The sequence below is a fragment of the Porites lutea genome, chromosome 7 (assembly GCF_958299795.1).
Source record: "Porites lutea chromosome 7, jaPorLute2.1, whole genome shotgun sequence".
In the NCBI taxonomy this organism is placed as follows: Eukaryota; Metazoa; Cnidaria; class Anthozoa; order Scleractinia; family Poritidae; genus Porites; species Porites lutea.
In genome coordinates this window covers 31,923,735-31,947,378 of record NC_133207.1, presented here as the reverse complement: position 1 = coordinate 31,947,378, position 23,644 = coordinate 31,923,735, and the positions used below count along the sequence as shown (strand labels likewise).

Sequence of the window (23,644 nt, the reverse complement as noted above, 5' to 3'; positions counted from 1 at the left end):
ACATGCTATGGATCAATCCAAGATCAGTAGCGAGATGCTCAAAGAGGATTGTGATTGGGTAACCTTTAAGATGAACGCTCCATCAGCAAGCCACGCAGGGGGAGTATGGGAACGGCAAATACGGACCGTTCGCAGTGTGCTGACAGCTCTTCTAGATGGTAATGCAGGAGTCCTAGATGGGGAAGCCTTTCAAATGCTGATCTGCGAGGCCGAAGCCATTGTTAACAGCCGTCCGCTAACTCTGGATAATCTCAGCGACCCAGACTCACTAGCTCCATGGACGCCGAATCACATTGTAACAATGAAAAAAAAGCCGGTTTTACCGCCACCTGGCGTCTTTCCAAGAGAAGATCAGTATTCGAGGAAACGATGGAGACGAGTCCAGCACCTCGCGTGCCAGTTCTGGGACCGTTGGAAAAAGTAGTTCTTACAAAACCTCCAAGGAAGATCCAAGTGGACTTCTCCCTGCCACAACCTTCAGATTGGCGACGTGGTGATTGTTAAGGACGACCACAAGCCAAGGAATCGCTGGAGCCTGGCTCAAGTGGTAGGAACGTATCCCAGCAAGGATGGTTTGGTTAGAAGCGTTAAGGTTCGTATTGGCGATCCCAACCTCTCTGGCGATGGGAACAGGCTGCGCCCCCCCGACAGAACTGGAAAGGCCGATTCAGAAGTTGGTGTTGCTTCTGCCGCAGGAAGAGAGACCGGGATTCTCAGACGGGGAGCCATGCATCAGGGCAAACTAGATCTAGATTACTAGTTTTTTGAACATTGAACTTGTTGATTTAGCCTGTGATTTTAGTTTGAAATTCGGTGATTTCAGGGGGAGCCATGTAAGTGCCCACAGGCACGAGAATCAGAAGTTGACTTGATTTATTTTGTTATGTTCCTTTTTGTCACGCAAGTGTTAATAATTATCTCGCACGTGATTAAGTTATTTTCGTAATACATCTTAAAGCACTCGTAAAGGTCGTTTACTACATTTTGAAGAAAGAAAGAAAGAAGGAAGTCCATTTATTGAAATTCACGAAGCCGCCAATAATGTCAGTTCGCTTTAAGCCCGCCTTTTAGTTCGCCTTTTTTGATATGTTTGTTTTTGGCTATTTGCCTTCCCTAATTCTGTAAATTTCGTTTTCAGTTTCACGATACAATACGATACGATACAACAAAGTAAACAAGAATTCCAGAACAAGCCTGGCCAAGATTTTGTATTATCTGTGAATCTCGCGCGGTTTAAGCGGCAAACAAGTGCCGCTACATTGTTGTTGCATTACATTTAATCGAAAAAGCCCGTCCTCAAATCACCTTGGCATCTTCAAGCAGGAAAATCAATAAGCACCGCGGCGCTCTTTCGAAATTTCCGACCTTTTTACAATTTCGTTTGTGCGAACCTTACTGACTGAAGTTCATACGCAGCCTTGCAGACTCAGTTAATAGGAGTATCACTGACTCTACGATAAATTAAATTTAAAGTTGTTTAAGGAGATACTTTATTATCACTTTCATCACACTTATTTAAATACCATACTGCTAAGAAGAAAGGAAAGTTCAAACCTTGTATTGTTTTGAACTTTCATTTCTTCTAACGACAGGTTTTAAACTTATATCAATATGCTTCAAGCTTACATCAGCAATGGTAATCAACATATTAAAAGGTCTGATTAGCAAAAATTAATAAGCGCTGGTATATTACTGGGAAATGCGGCACTCTCGCTTGAATGGGTTGAATGCAGGAGAAAAATATGTTCATTCGAAAGAGTGCCGAGGCGTTTATTTATTTTTCTTCTTCTCCTGTGCGTCTCTTACTTGAGGTCGGAGCCCCTTCGATTAAATCAGTAAAACATTGAATTTTTTGCAAGAGCGCCGCGGCGCTTATTGCTTTTTTATTTAAAAGGTGCCAAGGTTATTCGGGTGGCGCTGTTTCGATTAAGTGCTTTTTTTCAAGTTGTGCCAGAAAGGGTCGCGTTTGTGTCATCGAGTGTGTATGCGTGTGTAATTTTGGGCGCTAGCCCTGGCAGGGTTGTGGGAATGCGTCAAAGGGCTATTGATAAAAAATTCTAGGACCGTTCCCTGGAGAGAGACCTATCGTGGAAAAAATATAAATGAATGATTAAGACAGAGGAAACATCCGGAGGGGATACTCCCTTATATAAGCTAGATAGTTATTTGCCGCCCCATCGGGTAGGGGTTTTGCGCCGTTTTGGTCTGAAAACGGATATACACTTTGCCCATTTTGGTCTGGAATCGGGTATGGTTTTCGAGGAAACTACGGGAGTGTATGAACGTATTTACCGTTTCAATTCCAAATGAGTAAGAAAGGAAGAAAAATATCCGAATTCGAAAATCGAAACGAATTTAAGGAAATTTTTTTGTTTGCGCTCTAATATAACTAATACTAACATAATTTCTGCCTAACGGCTAGGTCTGAAAACGGGTCTGGAAAATGTCATTTTTCCTTCTGAAATAGCGTCAGGATTTGGAGAACCGGGCTGCACACCCCCACCAAGAATTGCCAGAAGCATCCCCCCGGGGAAAAACAAAACAAAAGGTTTTGTTTTGAGTAATGCGTTTATTTAATTTAATTTCCACAAATATTTGTTCACTCAAGAATTGAGCCTTTAGTTAACCTACAGTTTCTATTTAGCAATGTAAAGGACACTGATCATCGTCTATATGAAGTCGAACAATATTTTTGACGTTGCATTTGTATACTCATTGCACCAGGATGTAGCCCATCGCTTTAATGTTTTTGTTACCATTGTCTGGATTCCAGGCCGCCTCGTTTCCACAGGTGTTGTCCTCATAAGTCGAACCAGCAATTCCAAATCCAAACCCAATACTTGAGTCAGGGGAATCACACTCGTTATTTTCGTTACTTATGATACCTATTCTTGCTTTGCTGTTCCACGAGCGCGACCCACGAGAATTGAACCCTTCGCGGTTGCAATATCTCTGCAGCGATGCCTGTTGGCCAATCAGTTTCTTCCAGGTGTCACGACCCAGTGACGTCAAACGGTATTTTCCGTCAGCGATCAGGGAGTGTAAGGAGTTGGCTTGTTTGTTGATGACGATCGAATTAACTTGATGGCCGATCTTCATAGCGAGGCAGATCTTAGTGAATGGTGTGCTCCAGTAGGTGGGTAATTTTGTTTCTTGATCATCGAGCAGGGTCTTTCCCGCAGAGCGATTATGGTCCGTCTTGTTGGTCCACAATTTTGAATCGTAATGAAAGGTATTCTAAACAGATAAAGAATGATATATCGTCAATTAACAAACTGTTTTCACCTGACATCACAGCAGTCACATTCTTCTCCAAAAGTTTGTAAGACTATCCAGTTTGGCCCTCTGGGCCCTGGGGGTCAACTCCTCCTCGTCCCCAAGTAGTTTTGAGAATATCTAGGCTAAGACAATCAAACGCCTGGTAAGAATTAAAATAATGTAATAAATACCCCAGCCAGGTAAATGACGTGACATGGCGAGATTCCTCTAAACATTTCGCTGTGATAATGGTCAATGGTCGCCATCTAGGTGTACTAGTGAGCCAGTGTGAAGAGGCTACATTACTGATATGACTGGCCCTTTTACGACCCGTCAAGATGAAACGAATCCTGTGTTCTGTGCGAGAAACAATTTCCTTTTTGGCCATGAAAATCCTTGATTTACCAAATCTTCGGTCAAGAGGAATGGATACGGGGCTGGTTCTTTTTCGCGATTTTATGGACCTCAACCCGGTCTCGGTTCATAAAAACGCAAATAAAAAGGAACTCACCCAAAATCGAGACAAATTAGCCTCATAATTTGTCAGTAAAGCCCTATTCTTGTAAGAAACCTACACGGTAACATTTTTGCGAGCGGCACACAAGATTCTCCTCACGGGCTATCTTGGATCACCCACTTTTGCGCAACATTATTATGGTAGGAAATATGCCAAAAAGGGTAAAAATTAAATAAAATCAATATCTGTACAAAAATTCTGCTCCTTCATTGTAAAACTAACAATTCATCTGAAACTATCAACCTGTCAGAAAATAAACGTTTTGTTCGGGCGCTATTAAAAAAACTTGCCCCAAGGATTGCACTGGACTGAAATCACGCCCTTTGCCCCATTTATACCAAAGCTTAAAATTTACCTAACAGCTAATTTTCAACATAAGCCAGAATGGTTTACACAACAGACTCCCATACCGTGCGGTCCAGTATGGATTGGCAATTTCCAAATTTGATATTTCAATACCTGTACCCCCAGCCAAAAGCTGACGGTATGTTCGCTTCCTTTCAGCTAATTGTTTAGTTACTTTCCTAAAACCAGCTCCGCTGTTCACTTATGTCCTGGATTGCAATCTGTCCCAAACCTGATTTGCTAGCAATTCTCGGTCGCAATTTTAGCAAAAAATAGTTTAAAGGAAACTGCTCGAGGTTGATCGATGGGTCATTTAGATTAGTCAACGAGGCGCGTAGCGCCGAGATGGCTGTAATCATCTCATATCCAACAAGGACGAGTAGAATAATTGTTTTATCAAAAACGCCCACAAAACGGTATCGAGAATTCTTCCCAACTTTATTTGTAAAAACAACTGATTTTCAGCTTGTTTTTAATTTTGAGCAGACGCTCATAAGCCAATCAGAACACTAGAATTGCATTATCCAATGAGTCAGTTTTTAATAATAGGCAATATACCATAGAATCGATCATGTATATTCAGTCCTACATCTTCCAAAAATGGTAAACGGCTGAAGGTTATGAAGAATTAGTCGAGGGATTTGGAACCAATCATGAACGCGGGCAATATATTATCAATGAATACTACTGGTAATAGTTGACACTACAACTGCCCCCATTCTGTATATTGTTGGTCAATGGTATTCTTGCTCGTTGTGTGGCTCTTTGAAATACACCGATTCATAATGAAGATTTTCACACATATTCAATACAATATGTGAGATAAATACAGGAAACGCAAGGTTCCATGCACGGTTTCACTGTTCGATGTACACAGCTTTGATCAAAACATTCTCAGTTTCGAGAATAGTTTATTCTAAACCATAAGAAAAAATTTAATTAGAAGTTGAATTTTTCGCTATTTCTCTTTCACTTTTTACATTCAGTTCATTTTATTTGCCGGAAAGTAAGCCTTAGAAATGAGAAGGACGTTTGATTAATTCACGCTCGCGCATTCTAGTCTTATTTTAAATTTTATAGCGGAAGGACATGATCTGTGAGCAGGGAATAAGTCAGCACAGAATTTGATTGTCGGCGAATTTCTGTAATCGTCCATAGTTCTGCTAGTGATAAGCTAGCCGTTGTTTACTCGTCTTGCTTGTTTGGGGCTGAGTCTTAACTTCGGTCAAAGAGAGAGAAAGAGTGTCTGGCAAGGTTTCCAATCAAAAAATTGTGAACTCGTGTCTGGCAAACTCTCCATATATATACACAGTTATACGCACCTTAGAACTTCATCTGCGGTTAACGAGTGTCTTTTGGTCCATAACTTTCAAAACAACTGCTCCACAGAATGTCACTGATAACACGTAACGTGAAAGAGTATCGAAGTATGACTGCACGATAAATGTCACAAAATCTACCTAACCGGTCCCCTAGCGATTTTTTGTCTTTACGTCATCCTAACCATTTCGTACTTGCGGGCGCAAACAATAGAAACGTCATCATTACCTACCGATTCCTCGCGGCCCCTGTTCAGACAAGTCGAGATTTTTTTCTGGCATACTGACTGTATATTCCAGCTGTAAGTACTTTCCTTAATATACGCCGAGTTACAAGAGTGCCTCCTCGGGATTTCGCCTTCTGGGCGAAATCCCGGCGAGGGAAAAAATTGTTGCATCGCTGCTGCTACCTTTTCGCCATCGGTCTTCATGACGAGCGTCCATCCACCTCCTCCGCATGCTCCAAGCTCAGCAGCTTCCATGTGACAGTACACAGGAATTGGTTTAGACTCCACTTGCAGGATGTAGGCTTTGTTTTCACGCTCCCTAGTAAATAGATATTTATATAATGATATATTTTTGAGGCACTGCATGAAATCAAGCAAGATTTGTTTTCTCTGCATGTTTTAGTAAGTGACCACCGTCCTCATATTGAATCAGATGCAATAAACGATTGGATTTAGAGACATAAAGAGAATAAATATAAACAAGAACATGACAATCTTTCGCACGTCGCGGACAAAACTGACATTTGGTATGAAGCAATGTCGACCTTACAACAAAGAAAAACCAAATGAACAATAGTCCAGTTTCAAATTAAAAATTACCGCTGAATACAAACATTAACGGCACATTTATACAGGGTTACCCTCGACGTAAAGTAAAATATTCAGAAATTCCGGCAAGTAACTGTTTAAAATTTGAATATGCACAATACACAGAGTAATAAATAGGTCTTTTTCTCGTTGGAATTTGTGAATATATTACTTCAGATGGAGGCTAAGCCTGTAAAAAATGCGTCTTCACTTCTTTAATTCAGCGGTCATAGCGAACTCGAAACTGGACTATTGATATACCTCGACAGACGTACGGTTACAAAATTAGCACCAGCCGAATGCAGCCAAGGTTATTTGAATCGGGTGGTGCGGCCTAAAAAAGAATTATATGGTCCAAAAGCAGTAGAAAGGATAGTTAGGCCGTTGAAGCCAGAAATGTGATAACTGACAGCAAATGTAAAAGTTTTCAAATGTAATGCAGATGAACCACAAGAGTTATAAGGTCCTCAAATGAAATGAAAACCGTAGTTGCTTGAAAGAGCGCCGCCCTCGAAAAAAAAAATCAAAAAGCGCTCTCGCGAATAAATACAATTTAATCGGAAGAGCACCGCGTTTCCTGGCTAGCAACTCTGCTGCCCTTATTGATTGTTTTAATAAAAAAAAGCGGAGTCACCTTATCCACTTTAACCCACATGGGCCCACAGTTATCCGCGGGAGGGTACGTACTCCCTTATATAAGCCATATAGGCATGTGCCGCTCCAAAGAGTATGGTTTTTGCGCCATTTTTGGTCTGAAAACGGGTATAGGGTATGGTTTTCGAGGGTACTACGGGAGTGTATGAACGTATTTAATAAAGTAAATCAAGCTTAGTTGCGTAGCGTCCTAAAACAAAACTAGCAGCCGCTAACCGGAACGTTGAAACTCGCTCGAGACCCTTTCCATTTGCGCAGAGATTGATGGAGTGTCCGTCTAGTCCATGAATTCGTGCCATCTGGGGAGTTGAAAGAAGCATCATACTTTAGTCCTTTTAGGGTTGAGCGTCAAGTTACATCTGGATGACCAGGTAGACAGCTTAGCAGCCGCTAACTGTACTCGCTGAAGTCTCTTAACAAGATAATCTGCTATAGTATCACTGACAATGTCATTATAATCGATCTTTGACAAAATAAGACACTCTGCCAAGTGTTTTCTGGCATTATACGGGGCACGGTATTTCAACTTCTTCAGTACAGACAAAGTTCCGTAACAACTTGAGATCTTGGAGTTTCTCTCCCTTTTCCAGTTGACGTTTTCGTGCACTTCCGTACCAAGTAGGCGGAAAGTTGAAACTCGCTCGAGACCCTTTCCATTAGAGATGGATAGAGTGTCCGTCTAGCCCATGTGTTCTTGACATCTGGGGAGTTGAAAGAAGCATTACTTTAGTCTTTTTAGGATGGAGGGCCAAGTTACATCGGGATGACCAGGTAGAAAGCTTGTCCAGCGCAGCCTGCATCTCCACCTGACAACTCTGAGGCTCAGATGGTTTAGAGTGACTACAAATCGTTATATCGTTCGCATATTTGATGGGAATTTCCTTCGGTTGGGAGAACGTCTGTCAAGTCGTTGACATAAAGTTTGAATAAGAGGGGACGCAAAATGAATCCTTGAGGTACCCCAAAAGACACATTTATGCGCTCCGACAAGAGATCATCGATTTGGACGTACTGCGTTCGATCAGTCAAATAACTCACAATCTAATGTAGAGAGGACTTGGAAAACCCTAGCTTATGCAATTTGCACAGAAATGTCTCATACACAACTGTATCAAAAGCTTTAGAAAAGTCTTCCATAATTCCAATGGTGACCTCACCTCTGTTCATTGCCTTGAGGATATCATCTCTTATTGCAAGCAAAGTAGTTGCAGTTGAGTGGCTTTTGCGGTATGCACTTAAATTTGGCTGAAGCGCAACAGTTTCTGTGAGAAAATCCACCTTTTGTCGTCAAGATCATAAACCTTTGATAACACAGGCAAAATGAAAACAGGGCGAAAATCGTCATTTCCCTGGGGTTCGCCCACCTTCGGAATGAACTAATGCGTGCAATCTTCCAAAGAGTTGGGAAGTCCAGTTTCGAAATGCACGTGTTTAAGATATGCGTTAAAGGCGATGTTAAATGGTCTGAAACTAGCTTGATGAATTTGGTTTGAATGTTATTCGGACCAGTAGTGAGTAGAGCAGTCGGACCGCAGCGCTTTGCTCTCCCGAATAACTTCATGATAGGTAACACTCTTGAGACCAAAGGAAGTATCAGGGTGATGCGCAAGAGCATTAATACGCCTATGCGGCTCCTCCCTATCAACTGCCACTGAGGCATCGACACGCTCAGCTGCAAAAGCAAAGTGCTCATTCAGTTCATCAGGATAGACAGTTATTGATTGATGGCTGGGGTGAAGTATACGATGGATCGTCTTCCATACTTCCTTGTGCAGCTTAGACGAGAGTGCGTTGGTCACAAACCTTCTCTTTGCTTTCCCAATCAGTTTCTTAAGACTATTACGGGAGTCTTGGAAGATGTCCCACGCAGCCTCAATGTGAGGGGGTGTGTGTGTTTCCCTACGATAACGCCTGCATGCCTCCTGCAGCGTTCGAACAGGGGCGGATCTAGGGGGAGGGTGCAGGGGGTGCGTACCCCCCCCCCCTCCTGAGATGACCTGCGGTTTTCTAATACAACTGATATTCTGCAAAAAAAAACTATGTGGTTTATTGGTGTTGAAGTAGAGCAAGAGACGAGTGCACCCCCTCCTAAAAAAAATCCTGGATCCGTCCCTGTCGAATGTTCGGATCATTCAAGCAGAGCGCAGGTTATCTGTCACCCTCACACGCTTTAAGGGTGCATGTCACTCTAAACAGTCCGAAATAAGAGTATTGAACGCGATTGCTTGTTCGTTAGGATCCTCTAATTAAAGCATAAACGACTTCAAAAGAAGTTGAGTGAAATCGTCCCTGAACTGTTTTTTGTACCTAATAACCTTGTATCTTGGAGTGAAACGGATGACAAGCTCATTGACTGTGCATCACACGTGACAAACACTTTGCTGGAAAACATTGACAAAGGACTATTAACTGGCCTATACTTTTAGACCTAAGCAGGGCCTTTGACACCTCAGATCATAGCATCATGTTAGATTAGTTAACTTCACTAGGAATGAATCGCTCTGCTGTCAAAAGTGACCCAAAGTGTTTGCACTAATGGGGTCGTGTCTGAGCCCCAGCCTATATCTTTCGGGGTCCCCTAGGGTAGCGTACTTGGCCCTTTATTATTTATCGTCTACATAAATGACTTACCTCTGGCGGTTCAAGGTTGTAGCGTCGCGCTTTATGCTGACGATACACTTGTCTATTTAGCAAGCAAGTCGGTCAGTAAAATTCAAGCTCAGTTAACTAGTGGCCTAACTTACGTCCTAAGCTGGCTTCAAGCTTATTTTCTAATACTTAATCTTGAAAAAATGACGATTAGGCTTGTTGGTACTCATGAGAGGACTACGGAGGCTGATGATCTAGTTATAGAAATCAGTAACACGCGTTAAGAAAGAGTTAACAAGTTTAAATATCTTCGGGGTCCTAAACAACACCTTATCTTGGAAGGACCATAGATTAGGTATTCTGCGTCGAGCGCGTAAAGTTCTTTCCAAGCCAACTTGTCAAATGCTCTCCAATACTATAGTCTTGCCATTGTTTGATTACTGTCTGGGACAGCTGTTTAAGTTGCTTGGGGGGTCAGAAATTCTGAATACTTTGACAAGCATGAACAGATAGTCATTTCTGTCCCTTGCCGTGATGGGGGATCAGAAATTCTGAATCCTTGTGGAATTAAAAATAGATTACCGTTTTGTTCTGTCAAGCTATGGGCCGGGGGATCAGAAATTCTGAATACTTTTATAACTATGAACAGATAGCCGTTTTTGTCCTTTGCCATGATGGGGGATCAGAAATTCTGACTGCTTCTGGAATTAAAAATAGATTACTGTTTTGTTCTGTTAAGCTGTGGGCCGGGGGATCAGAAATTCTGAATCTCTCCAAGAAAGAAAGCGCAATGGGTGTACGATCTCTTTCACATGAAATTGCACAATTTGATGGATTTGGAAAATTGGATGTGTTGTTTCTTGTGGACACAACTGAACACTTTTTCTTCTCCTTCTAATTAGCGAGAGCCTTTCAGAAACACAAACTTTTTCAGCGTCAAATACCAATACTCTTCTGGTTGCCCCCATAAGATATAACAATTATATTAATAATAATTAAACTAAAGCAGCACAAGTGATTAATTCAACTATTGCAAAAAAGACAGTTTTTACATCCGCCATCTGAAATTAAATTTGCTAAATCTTTTCTTTATACAACGTTTAAAAACACTCAAGCTGTTCTTGCCACTTTCCTCTTTTGTTAGCCTAGACCAAAAGAAAGGTCCCAGGTATTTCAGAGAGAGTTTCCCGTATTTTACTGTGTTAAAACGGGGCATAGTAAAGTCAAAGTATATCGCCCTTTTTCTTTCTCCTGAGTTAGTTTATTATTCTAAATATGCCTTATTAGCCAAGCGTGCGATCTGCTTCAAATTTATCCTTACAATATAATTATAAAAGCAAAAGACAAGTTCTGAGAATTAAGAAATGAGCACCAGTGAATTTTTTTTTCACTTCCCCCTACCGGTGGTAGAAGAAATGTGCAGAGATCAGCGAGACCTTTGCCTTCTTGTCTGAAGTAACTGTACACGCTCCCAAAGTTCCATTTTCGGTGCCACAATCAATTCTCCCAAGGCGTGGACAACCAGCATTTTCTTTTACACATTGAAGGGACCTCAGGCCTGTTATTTGACCTTTCAACTTCCAACCAAAGGATTTTTCACTGTACCCTTCTGCGTCAGACTTCTCTCTCTCTTTTGTTCCAGCTGGATTTAGCTCACGAAGAATATTGGGAGCCCTTTCTCTTGGCACATGGATGTGATGACTCAATCTTAGCTAGTGCCACACTGCTCTGTAACCACGAAGTTCGCCGGGACCAGACATTTCCCTTTGCACTATTTCCCTAACTTCGTGATCGCTAACGTCCACGCTACGTCTGCTGAGACCGGCCGTAGTCACGAAGCTGTCGCTTTAAAGTTGAAGGACTCCTTAGGGCCATTTATACGAGGAAAAAATGAGACGCGTCTTACATAAGACGCGTCTTAAATAAGACGCGAACTTTCCGTATAAACGGCACATTTCGCCTAAAATAAGACGCGGCTTAGCTAAGAGGCTTCTTATTAGATAAGACATGCTCGTATAAATGGTACAGTTCGCGTCTTATTTAAGACGCGTCTTATTTTTCCTCGTATAAATGTCCCTATTGTGACTGCATGTCGATTATTAAGGACATCAACAACAACTTGGTTTTGAAATCCATGGTGAAAATAGTATTCAATTAATCGCCTTACTTCTTTACTGTCCATTGCAACGGTATCAAAAGCACTAAACATTGCGGCTTGCGAGAACTCAGGCTCTTTGCGTTTCCTGTTTACTTCCGTTTTGCTTTTTACTTCTGTCTTTCTAATATATTTATATGTTTTATTTGTTTGTGTTGTGCTTTTTTGTTTGCGTGTTTGTTTTAAGTTTTTGTCTTATTTGCGTTTACCTTTTCTATTTGCATTTTCTTTTTTTCATTTGCGTTTTCCTTTTTTTATTGCGTTTTATTTTTTTATTTGCGGTTTCTTTTTTGTTTGTATTTGAGCCTTCTGGGTCACCGTCAGCAGCCCATCGTATGTCGATATCATGCTCCGGGTATTTATATGATTGCATGATTTGTAGTTGCATGCTCTTTTCAATTAATGCTTGTAGGTGCACATCATTATTCATGATACTGCTGTTGTACGCGCATTCATCATCCTATGTCGATAGATAATGTGTGTAGAAAGGTAGAAAGCTACCAATACATTTCCGGCAAACCCATTCTTTAGGGTGTGACGATGAGACAACAAAATTTGTCTCAGAGGTATGTCAAACACTTTATTGAAAACTAATAGACAGACAGCTACAAACATAACACTAGCCGAAGTGATAGAAATTTGAACTTGTGGCCCCTGAAAAGGTTGAAGTGAAGAACATCTTGTCTTATTATGACTTTAAAACACTTAAATAATATCTACAGAAAAATTTGGAAACCTTTGCTGCTACAGTTCCATTTTATGGTACTATAGGTGACATGGCGAAATGTAATTCACACAGCCTGAATAGTGTTGCCTTCTTGATTGTTTATTGCACAGAAAGATAAGATGACAAGAAGGTAACAAGGGACAGCAAGAGTGTCAAACGGATGAACTTGTGGCCCTCAAATTTAAACAGCTTAGAATAATACTGATTATCATATAATAATTTATATGATTAAGAAATATGCAAGTTAAAAATGAATAATACAACAAATTTCATCACTCTACTGCCTTGATTGCTCACAAGTTCGGCAAAGTCTATCAGTTTAATTAGAATTATAAAATTCTTTTAATTAGCAAATTAACGCTCTTCGTATTCCTTTTTAACAATTCTGACACTTGGACCTTTCTCAGATTTCTCAGTAATTTATTCCAATCTTTAATTGTTTTCGTAAAAGTGGTGTCATACTTCTATAAACGCGATAACAATTGCGAAACTATTCGATAAATTTCTTTTATAATTTGGTATTGACACTGGTCCTAACAAGATTTCCTCTATGTCTATTAAAGCCATGATTTCATGATGAGATCTTTGTCCGCAATATGTAACTAAAGCTCAAACTTGGGAGGGTTTGCTCCCAGTAAAAACCATTGGAGTCACCTCTTCCAGATAACACTAACTGACATAGTGCTCCACATGACGAAGCTAAAACAGTTTATTTGGGGGGGGGGGGGTGGGGATATGGTTACATTGTACTTACTATGATATGAGAAAAGTTGTGTGTTATATCGAGACGAAAAAAGTAGTAAAAAATGTTGCTAACACCATAGTAATCTCGTACGCTGTACTTACAAAGTCTCATCATAAATTTCCTTGCAACTTGACATCATCCTACCTGAAAAACAAAAAAAAAAACATCGACAATGCGTCATTCTGTCATTCATTCCAGTTCACGAAGGACAGTGCGCATGGCCCTCGAGCGAGTGCGTCACTCTTAGCTATTTTACGCTCTTCAAGTAGTTAGTTCCGATCTCTTTAATTCAATCTCTATTTTCAAAGCAAAGCAAAAGAAAAAAGTGGACAAACTAAGAAAAGAAAACGAGAGTTTTTAATGAATTACACAATTTCTGTTAAACCTGATTCACGTAAACCCGTGCCTGAAAAGAAGAAGATCTATTTATAATAAGTACCATTCACAATTAAGATATCTTGAAGTACTCCATGCTATATTTACCTGTACAATTATGTTCAGGTACACTTTCGTTATACCCTTCCCTGCAAACACACCTAAATGATCCTTTAGTGTTATGGCACAATGAACTGGTGGCGTTACAGTTGTGTTTTCCTGTCTCACACTCGTTAATGTCTAAAAATTAAGAATTAATGCTGAATTATCAAACTGTAGATCTGTTAAGCATCATAATATGCCGTATACGTTCCTATTTTGACGATGCTTTTATCATTTCAACCTGATTCACCCCACTTAAATTCGACAAAAGAAGAAGACATTTTAATTTTAAAGTATCCATTTCAATTGATATCTTGAAGTGCTCAGTGGTATATTTACCTGTACATTTATGTTCATGTCCACTTTTGGAAAAACCCGACATGCAGACACACTTGTAAGATCCTTTAGTGTTAACGCACAGTGAATTATCGGGGTCACATTGGTTGTTTCCAGTTTCACACTCGTTTATAGTTAATGCTGAATTATCAGTCGGGTTCGATTTTTGTGTCGATTCTATCCAATGAGATATTAAATTTTTTTTGTAGTGGACAAAACAAAAAAAGGAAGTTAGATTGAATGCCAAATAAGTAAAAAATACAAATGATAAACCAATTTACATGTTGCACACTTGGAAAGCTTTCGCTGGCTGGAGGAATTTAGCCCGTGAAAAGGAACATTGAAAAAAAAAAGATATATTTAAGTACCCATTTCAATTAACATATCTTGAAGTGCTCGGTAGTATATTTACCTGTACAATTATGTTCAGGTCCACTTCTGGAATACCCTTCCCTGCAAACACACCTAAATGATCCGTTAGTGTTTTGGCACAATGAACTGATGTTGTCACAGTTGTGTTTTCCTGTCTCACACTCGTTTATCTCTGAAAATTAAGAATTTACGCTGAATTATCAAACTGTAGATCTGTTAAGCATCATAATATGCCGTATATGCCCTATTTTGACGATGCTTTTATCATTTCAACCTGATTCACCCCACTTAAATTCGACAAAAGAAGAAGACATTTTTAAAGTATCCATTTCAATTGATATCTTGAAGTGCTCGGTGGTATATTTACCTGTACATTTATGTTCATGTCCACTTTTGGAAAAACCCGACATGCAGACACACTTGTAAGATCCTTTAGTGTTATCGCACACTGAAATATCGTGTCACATTGGTGGTTTCCAGTTTCACACTCGTTTATAGTAATGCTGAATTATCAATCGGGTTCGATTTTTGTGTCGATTCTAGCCAATGAGGATAGATATGTATCATATTTTTATAGAATAATAAATTTTTGTAGTAAACAAAACAAAAAAAGGAAGTTAGATTGAATGCCAAATAACTAAAAAATACAAATGATAAACCAATTTACATGTTGCACACTTGGAAAGCTTTCCCTGGGGGAATTTAGCCCGCGAAAAGGAACATTGAAAAAAAGAAGATATATTTAAGTACCCATTTCAATTAACATATCTTGAAGTGCTCGGTAGTATATTTACCTGTACAATTATGTTCAGGTCCACTTCTGGAATACCCTTTCCTGCAAACACACCTAAATGATCCGTTAGTGTTTTGGCACAATGAACTGGTGGCGTTACAGTTGTGTTTTCCTGTCTCACACTCGTTTATGTCTGAAAATTAAGAGTTAATGCTGAATTATCAAACTGTAGATCTGTTAAGCATCATAATAGGCCGTATACTTTCCTATTTTGACGATGTTTTTACCATTTCAACCTGATTCACCCCACTTAAATTCGACAAAAAAAGAAGACATTTTTAAAGTATCCATTTCAATTGATATCTTGAAGTGCTCGGTGGTATATTTACCTGTACATTTTATGTTCATGTCCACTTTTGGAAAAACCCGACCGGCAGACACACTTGTAAGATCCTTTAGTGTTAACGCATAGTGAAGTATCGGGGTCACATTGGTTGTTTCCAGTTTCACACTCGTTTATAGTTAGTGCTGAATTATCAATCGGGTTCGATTTTTGTGTCGATTCTATCCAATGAGGATAGATATATATCATATTTTTATGGAATAATAAAGTTTTGTAGTGGACAAAACAAAAAAAGGGATTAGATTGAATGCCAAATAACTAAAAAATACAAATGATAAACCAATTTACATGTTGCACACTTGGAAAGCTTTCGCCGGCTGGGGGAATTAAGCCCGTGAAAAGGAACATTGAAAAAAAGAAGATATATTTAAGTACCCATTTCAATTAACATATCTTGAAGTGCTCGGTAGTATATTTACCTGTACAATTATGTTCAGCTACACTTCTGGAATACCCTTCCCTGCAAACACACCTAAATGATCCTTTAGTGTTTTGGCACAATGAACTAGTGTTGTCACAGTTGTGTTTTCCTGTCTCACACTCGTTTATCTCTGAAAATTAAGAATTAATGCTGAATTATCAAACTGTAGATCTGTTAAGCATCATAATATGCCGTATACGTTCCTTTTTTGACGATGCTTTTATCATTTCAACCTGATTCACCCCACTTAAATTCGACAAAAGAAGAAGACATTTTTAAAGTATCCATTTCAATTGATATCTTGAAGTGCTCGGTGGTATATTTACCTGTACATTTTATGTTCATGTCCACTTTTGGAAAAACCCAACCGGCAGACACACTTGTAAGATCCTTTAGTGTTAACGCATAGTGAAGTATCGGGGTCACATTGGTTGTTTCCAGTTTCACACTCGTTTATAGTTAGTGCTGAATTATCAATCGGGTTCGATTTTTGTGTCGATTCTATCCAATGAGGATATAGATATATATCATATTTTTATAGAATAATAAATTTTTATAGTGGACAAAACAAAGAAAAGGAAGTTAAATTGACTGCCAAATAACTAAAAAATACAAATGATAAACCAATTTACATGTTGCACACTTGGAAAGCTTTCGCTGGCTGGGGGAATTTAGCCCGTGAAAAGGAACATTGAAAAAAAGAAGATATATTTAAGTACCCATTTCAATTAACATATCTTGAAGTGCTCGGTAGTATATTTACCTGTACAATTGTTTTCAGTTACACTTTTGGAATACCCTTCCCTGCAAATACACCTAAATGATCCTTTAGTGTTTTGGCACAATGAACTGGTGATGTCACAGTTGTGTTTTTCTGTCTCACACTCGTTTATGTCTGAAAATTAAGAATTAATGCTGAATTATCAAACTGTAGATCTGTTAAGCATCATAATATGCCGTATACGTTCCTTTTTTGACGATGCTTTTATCATTTCAACCTGATTCACCCCACTTAAATTCGACAAAAGAAGAAGACATTTTTAAAGTATCCATTTCAATTGATATCTTGAAGTGCTCAGTGGTATATTTACCTGTACATTTATGTTCATGTCCACTCTTGGAAAAACCCGACATGCAGACACACTTGTAAGATCCTATAGTGTTATCGCACGCTGAAATATCCTTGTCACATTGGTTGTTTCCAGTCTCACACTCGTTTATGTCTGCAAATCAAGATTTAATGCTGAATTGTCAACAGGCTTTGTTCGATTTTTGTGTCGATTCTATCCAATGAGGATAGATATATATCATATATTTATAGAATGATAAATTTTTATAGTAGACGAAACAAAAAAGAGAGTTACATTGAATGCCAAAAAACTAAAAACTACAAATGATAAACCAAAGTTTTACATGTTGCACACAGCTTGGAAAGCTAATTCGCTGGGGGAATTTAGCCCGCGAAAAGAAAAATTTTTGGCGGCTCGAGCAGACTAATAGGGCTAGGAAATGTGCACGCCCAAATTTCCCTCGAAATCGCACATGCAAGCCTGTTCGCAAGCTACGGGGAATCTAGGGCCTGCAACTAACACCAGACATTTTTCGTGGATACGACCTGTGGGGTGTTTCTTGGTCATAGGGAAATTGTTATTGGTTAGCTATTGTTATGTGGTATAGATATTGTTCAGTGTCTTTTTAATCTTTTGTATTACGTCATTTTGTGATTGCACCTGTCCACAACACAAAGAAACTATACTTATCTGACACATACCACTGACTAAATATGAAACCGGTTTCCAGCTTTCTGCCTGGCTCTAATCTTTATGGTATGGAATAGCATAAAACTAAAGATTAAACTCCTGTTAGTTTAAGCTCCGTATGGTTTGCTACCTGCACAGTTAACACCATCCCCAGTATATCCTGGCTTACAAGTACAAGTGAAGGAACGCTTGGTGTTGGTACAGTATGCATCATTGTGGCAGTTATGTTGTCCTGTTTTACACTCATCTACAAATCAACAAGTGGAAGTTAGGTATAAGAATTTATTTGACGTAAAGTAATCCACCTGCAAAGTCCGTTTTCACTTTCAGCCTATCAAGAGTTGTTTAAATTATTTATTTCCAACAGTTCAATTGAGTTCAAATTATTATAATCTATGAATACTCTTCGTTCAATGTCACCAACCACGGCGTGATTTACTAAACAAGTTTGTTGAAGGACTTGCAACGTTAGTCTCAAAACATCAATCAAGAAACTTTGCACCCTTAAGGACGCTGCTAGGCTAAACTCAGTCCACACTGTCCAGTGACTTCCGGTTTTGCGTCCGCGCCAGGGGAGGGGGGAGGGGTACTCCGGATTTCAAGTGATAGGAATAGAACAGAATAGAATAGAATGATTCTATATTTGAACACGGTAAAATTCATGAGGAGTATAAAAAATCTTAAATAAACCTAACTACCCTAAACAACCTAACTAAGACCTGTTTTTCATGAATGCCGTGTACACAGTACTTAAAAAATCAGAAATTCAGATCATCCAATCGTTTAAATTGACTTAAAGATTTAGAAACAATACCAATTAACTGCTTTGAAGCACACGTACCAACTCCGCGGTATGGCCAATACCTTAAGCATGGGCACAACCGGCAGTGGCAGCCATGGACAGCTGTTTCGTCCTTATTGGGGCTCATGGTTGTGCGCATGCGTAAGGTGCTGGCCATACCGCGGAGTTGGTACGTGTGCTTCAAAGTAGTTAATTTGTATTTTTTCAAATTTATTTGGGCACGTAGTTCAATTTTTCTGATCCCATCTCCATACGCATACCGTGGGAGAACTGTTTTTGCAGTTCCCAACCAACAGCTACCATTTGTTTACGGTGGAGCTGGCGCCTAAAGAAGTACTTGTACTCGCCTCGGTAGAAAACGGTTTTTGCCAGGCGGGCTAACCCGCGCTCATTGGACCGACGGCCATGCCAAGTTAATGAGCCCCATAAGGCAAAACAGCTATCCAGGGCTGCCACTGCGTAGCCTGAGTATCAGGCGTTTCTGGGGGGAAAGGGGAAAGATGGAAGCGAAAAAGGGAGGAGCTGAAGGAGAGAAACACCTGACACAGATGCTTTTACTGGAGCCTTTCACCCCCACACAGCATGATTCGATATCATCCAATCAAAATCACTTTCGGTCATCGGGTTGTCAGCTTCACGTGTCAAAAAGCTCGCCTGAAATAAATCTCACGTTACGGTCTGGCCGAGCTCCGGTGCTTGTGTTACTACGATTTCGCTTTTTTCTGAAACTTCCATTGAGGAGTTTTCGAATACTTGTAATGAAAAACCTGCCGTTTTTTAAGGAATTATAACATGTTTTAGGAATTGTGCTAGTTTAGGATCGCCAACGCTATGTTTGTAAAAAAACGTTTGCCCGGAAAATTGTAAATTGCTTTTGTTTACAGAGTTACAACAGGCGCTCATTCCTGAGAGTCTAGCCGCTAAAAAGCTGATGTAGATCAGACCAAGAATCGTCCGGGGGAAAATCTCTTTTTTTCTCTTTAGGTTTTGTTGGTTATCCCTCGTATTCTCGGGTGGTTGAAAGGAGCTGCAAGAATGAATTAATAGGAAGGTGCGATGGTGAAACACCTATGCCTAGAAACTCACAAGCAGCAGCAACTTCCACCACTTCACAGAGAGCTCGTGAAAGCTGTAACAAGTTCAGTTAAGAAAGAAGTGAGAGTTTATAGCAAAGGTCAATTCCGCTGGCGAAATATGATGGCGCCCGCTTGAGCTTAAGACATTTCAAAAGTGAAAAAAAATTTGGAAGAGGAAGCGAACGAATTCCAATCACGTACACTATTGTAACCGGCACAAGAACTCATAAGCAAAGTCAAGCTAAAGCCTTGGTGCTGTCGGCTATTCTCAATACATGGCTACCTCGCTGTCGCTCTAATTTTATTGACAGTAACAATACCCTTTTAACGGCAGGATGTTGTAAATCAGAAATTAGATATCTGAAGCACTGATATCGTCTTCTTTGTCCCGGTCTTGTGAAACCAATAATCGGACATAGTTTCGGCAAAAGCTGGTATATGAGCCGCTTTTCCATACTCCGAGAACATCTTTTCTTTTAACTACGAGGCTTTGAAAACACAATCTTTGCTTGGTTTTATTATTCCAGGAAAGAACTTGAGAGCGCCCTCTAGAGCCTTTTTGAATTTCTCTCTGCGTCTCTGTCCATAAAAGTACCACATGAAATCAAAACATCGATAAAAAATATCAATGACTTCTCCTTGGCGATCACTCTGCTCGTATTTGCTTGCGGTCGGTGACGTCAGGAAGTATTGTGTGTTATCCAATCACTGCCACATCCAGATGATGTGTCACAAGATTTGCTGAATGGTTTTGTGTCAGGCCTTCAATTCCTTTCTCTCCTTCCCCTCCCCCCTCCCCCATCTAAAATCTCCTCTCCCCTAGCCCCTTAGGAAGGCCTGATACTCAGGCTAGCCATTGCGCGAGTGATATGGTTGTGCGCATGGGTAACATATTGGCTATACCGCGGAGTTGGTACGTGTGCTTCAGTGCAGACAGCCCCCTCATATTACTGCTCCGCTATAAGTGACCCTGTTCTTCATGACGTTAGGGAGTAGCGCGTTTCATATCGTTTAACACTTTAGAGGATACCTATCCTGAAACTGAGTGCTCAAGTCTTTCCAACTAAGTTGTCTAAATAAGCGGTTGGCATCAGTATCATATCTAGAAAAGGTTAGAACACGAGCAGCACGGTTCTGAAGCTTCTGTAGCCTGTCAAACAAAGTTTTTCCACAATTACCAAGACAATATCACTATAATCGAATTGAGATTGAGTGAAATAGTTGTATGTACAATGGAGAGTAGACGTTGGAACAAAATCTCTAAGGATCTGTCCCTTGAAATCCGGAGTACACCCCCAACCCCCGCGGGCATCCGCGCCGGATTTTTTTCGTCCACGAGGGACAACGCTTCCAATGAAGAGAACGGGTCCAGAAATGCATAATTTACATTGTTCTTTGTATAACAAAAACGACCCCGACCCTACTTAAGTAATGTTTTTCTTGTACTTAATTATTCATCACATGGTTTTTTATCACTCACCTAAACAACTGATTTCAATCTCTCTCATGATCTCTTCCATTTCTTCTCTGTTTCTTTCCTGCTCTTCAATTATCTCCTCTTCTGCTTTATTCATCGGAACGGGACAAACTGCAAAACAGCAAAACAATAAATGAACAGTAATTATAAATCCATAAGTAGGTGGAGCATGATCGTCAGGGTGTAGTCCTTAATAGGACTGTGTCGGGTAGTCATCTTCATAGTCAAAGTCGTTTGTTGTTACAGTCGTTTATAGTTAGTCAAATTCTCTCTTGCCTATAAAGTCACTTCTGTTTTTGTCTGTTTTGCTTGAGTCCGCCATAAGTCGTTTGTACCGTGCCCATTGACTGCCATTCCAGTGGCTTTTGGTCTAATTTAGTAAGCCAGCTTTCTAAGATGAGTACTAGTTATGGTAGTCTGTAGCAGGCGTAATACGGGTCGCAGAGTCCCGGTCGATTTAATGTTTCGTCTGGAGATGGTGCATGTTCAGCAATAAGAAGAGTGATTGTTGTCATCACCATTTGTTGTCGCTGGATCGTCGCTGTTAAACTGTGACAAAAGACCGATCAAAACGACCCGAATCTTTATAGCCAATAACAACACGGCTTAACTGACACAAGACCAATCACATCGAGACTTAATTAACCAACCAGGTCGATAACCAGAGTACACTACAGATATCAATATTGACGTTTTTGTACCCGTCGCCGTCGTTGTCGCTTTATAAGCTCCCTTTTATAAACCTTCGCCACGGTAGTATTGGAACAGGAATAATTATAATTTTATAACAATAGAAAAATGAAGTTGATGATGCATATGATAATAATAATAATAATAATAATAATAATAATAATAATATTAATAATGATAATAATAAAAATAGCACGATTTTCTAAGATACAAATTCATTTGAAATCTATTAAGAAAGTAAAACAGAGAATCAGTCTTGAAGTCTTGATCGCACATTTTTTATGTGTAAAAATCATTATTTCATTTTTTTTAAACTTCAGAATGATTCTTTGACAGCTTTCTGTATATGAAACAGCAACAGGGTGCTTAAACATAATGCCTACAACAGGTGCGCAATAAAATTTTGGTCCTGATGTCATTAGTCATTACCTCCATGGTTTACAACTTCCTGTGGCATCATCACAGCTGGGAACATGATAAAGGAACTGATAACTATCAATGCTGTCATGTCAGCCATCGTCCAAACTTGTAAAAATAAAGTAATATTGAATAACATTCATTGTCATATAAAAATATTGAATAATATTCATCGACATTTAAAAGTGTCAATGAATTTCTTTGGTGAAGGAGAACCGATGCATAACCTCGAGTCGGGTGGGAAGAGGAGGCCCTGGAAAATTGCCGTGGGGCTGTGCGCCGTAATATACTCCCTAAATCCCTTACCCCTGATTTCACACCAAAAAATGTGGCTATCCTTACTCTGTTATATTTCAGGTTAAAACTGGGGATAAATTCTCTCCACCATTTTCAGACCAAAAGGGGTATAGCTATACAGCTTATATACAAACCCAACGGGCATAGCTATAATATAGTAGGGATAACTATATGATCCTATCAGTAAGTTATATAGCCGGAATAATACCTCGGGGACTACTTAGATAAAGAAGTACCCCCAGGAAATTTATCCGATCGCAGACCATATTCTTGAGTTTATTGAATTGCACTAAAGTCAATGTCAAAAGCCCGCATTCAAGCTTACTAAGAAAGAGTTGAAACCGCGATTCAAGAACAACTAAAAAACGAAATATGAGACAGTTTTTTTATCTCCCCGATATTGATGTATTTTTAGAGAAAGATCCAAGCAGCTGCGGCCTCAAATACGTTTGATGTTACTAAAATTTTCAGAGCTATTTCCAGTCAATAACTCCCTTAGTTCACTTATTACATAAATTTATCGTCCCATAGATGCGGAAACCGTGAAACAGAGAAATTAAAATTGGTCATCTATAGGCTAACTATAAGTACTAACCCTACTGATCCACCAGGCATGCAGTATAGCTGAGTGTATGAGGTCAGACTGAACCCGAGTCTTTCGTTATGCAGATTAACTGATACATCAGTAGAGTCTGCTAACTTACATGTTGTTGCCATAAACTTTCAATGATTTTTGTTCTGTATTCAAAACAAACATTCCATGCAATACCCGTTGGTTTTCGTTTATTTTATAGAGGGAGTGCAAAATTATTGTCGGTGATGGAAAAACAAGTGGTTTTTCTCTGTCAAAAATCGCTAAAATCAGCACTTTCCGAACGCAATCCAATAACGAACTGAACAGTCTCTGAGAACCGAGAAAAATGCGATAAAATAGTAATAATATTACACAAAAATTTTAAGTGAAATTCTGAATGGACAGAGTCATAAATAAGAGTGCTTTTATGTACCAACTCTTGAGCGATGAACCGGCCAAATAAAAGAAATAAACTGGTCTACAAGGGATAACCCTGCAGCCGTATTTAAAAACCAACAAAGGTAAAGTTTATTTGCTGGCTCTTCCCCAGTCGTATACATGCATGCTACATGAAATAAACAAAAACTAGACAACTGATGCGCTTGAAACATTGTGTAATACAGTTACTGGAACGAATTAGAAGAAAACAAAATTTCTGAGGACAAAGTCGTAAATAGATGAGTGC

At 39.6% G+C, this 23,644-nt stretch overlaps 2 protein-coding genes across 2 annotated transcripts in view; one reads left to right on the top strand and one right to left on the bottom strand.

The window, feature by feature from the left end:
• The window catches only part of LOC140944794 (uncharacterized), a 95,115-nt gene that overhangs the window by 45,144 nt on the left and 26,327 nt on the right, over window positions 1-23,644 (top strand). The window lies entirely within an intron of this gene.
• On the bottom strand, window positions 2,713-5,936 carry LOC140944289 (uncharacterized skeletal organic matrix protein 5-like). The gene is made up of 2 exons (XM_073393443.1): window positions 5,850-5,936; window positions 2,713-3,237 (listed from the first exon to the last, which is right to left on the bottom strand). The coding sequence occupies exons 1-2, from the start codon at window positions 5,919-5,921 to the stop codon at window positions 2,713-2,715; spliced, it is 597 nt and encodes a 198-aa protein (XP_073249544.1). The 5' UTR covers window positions 5,922-5,936.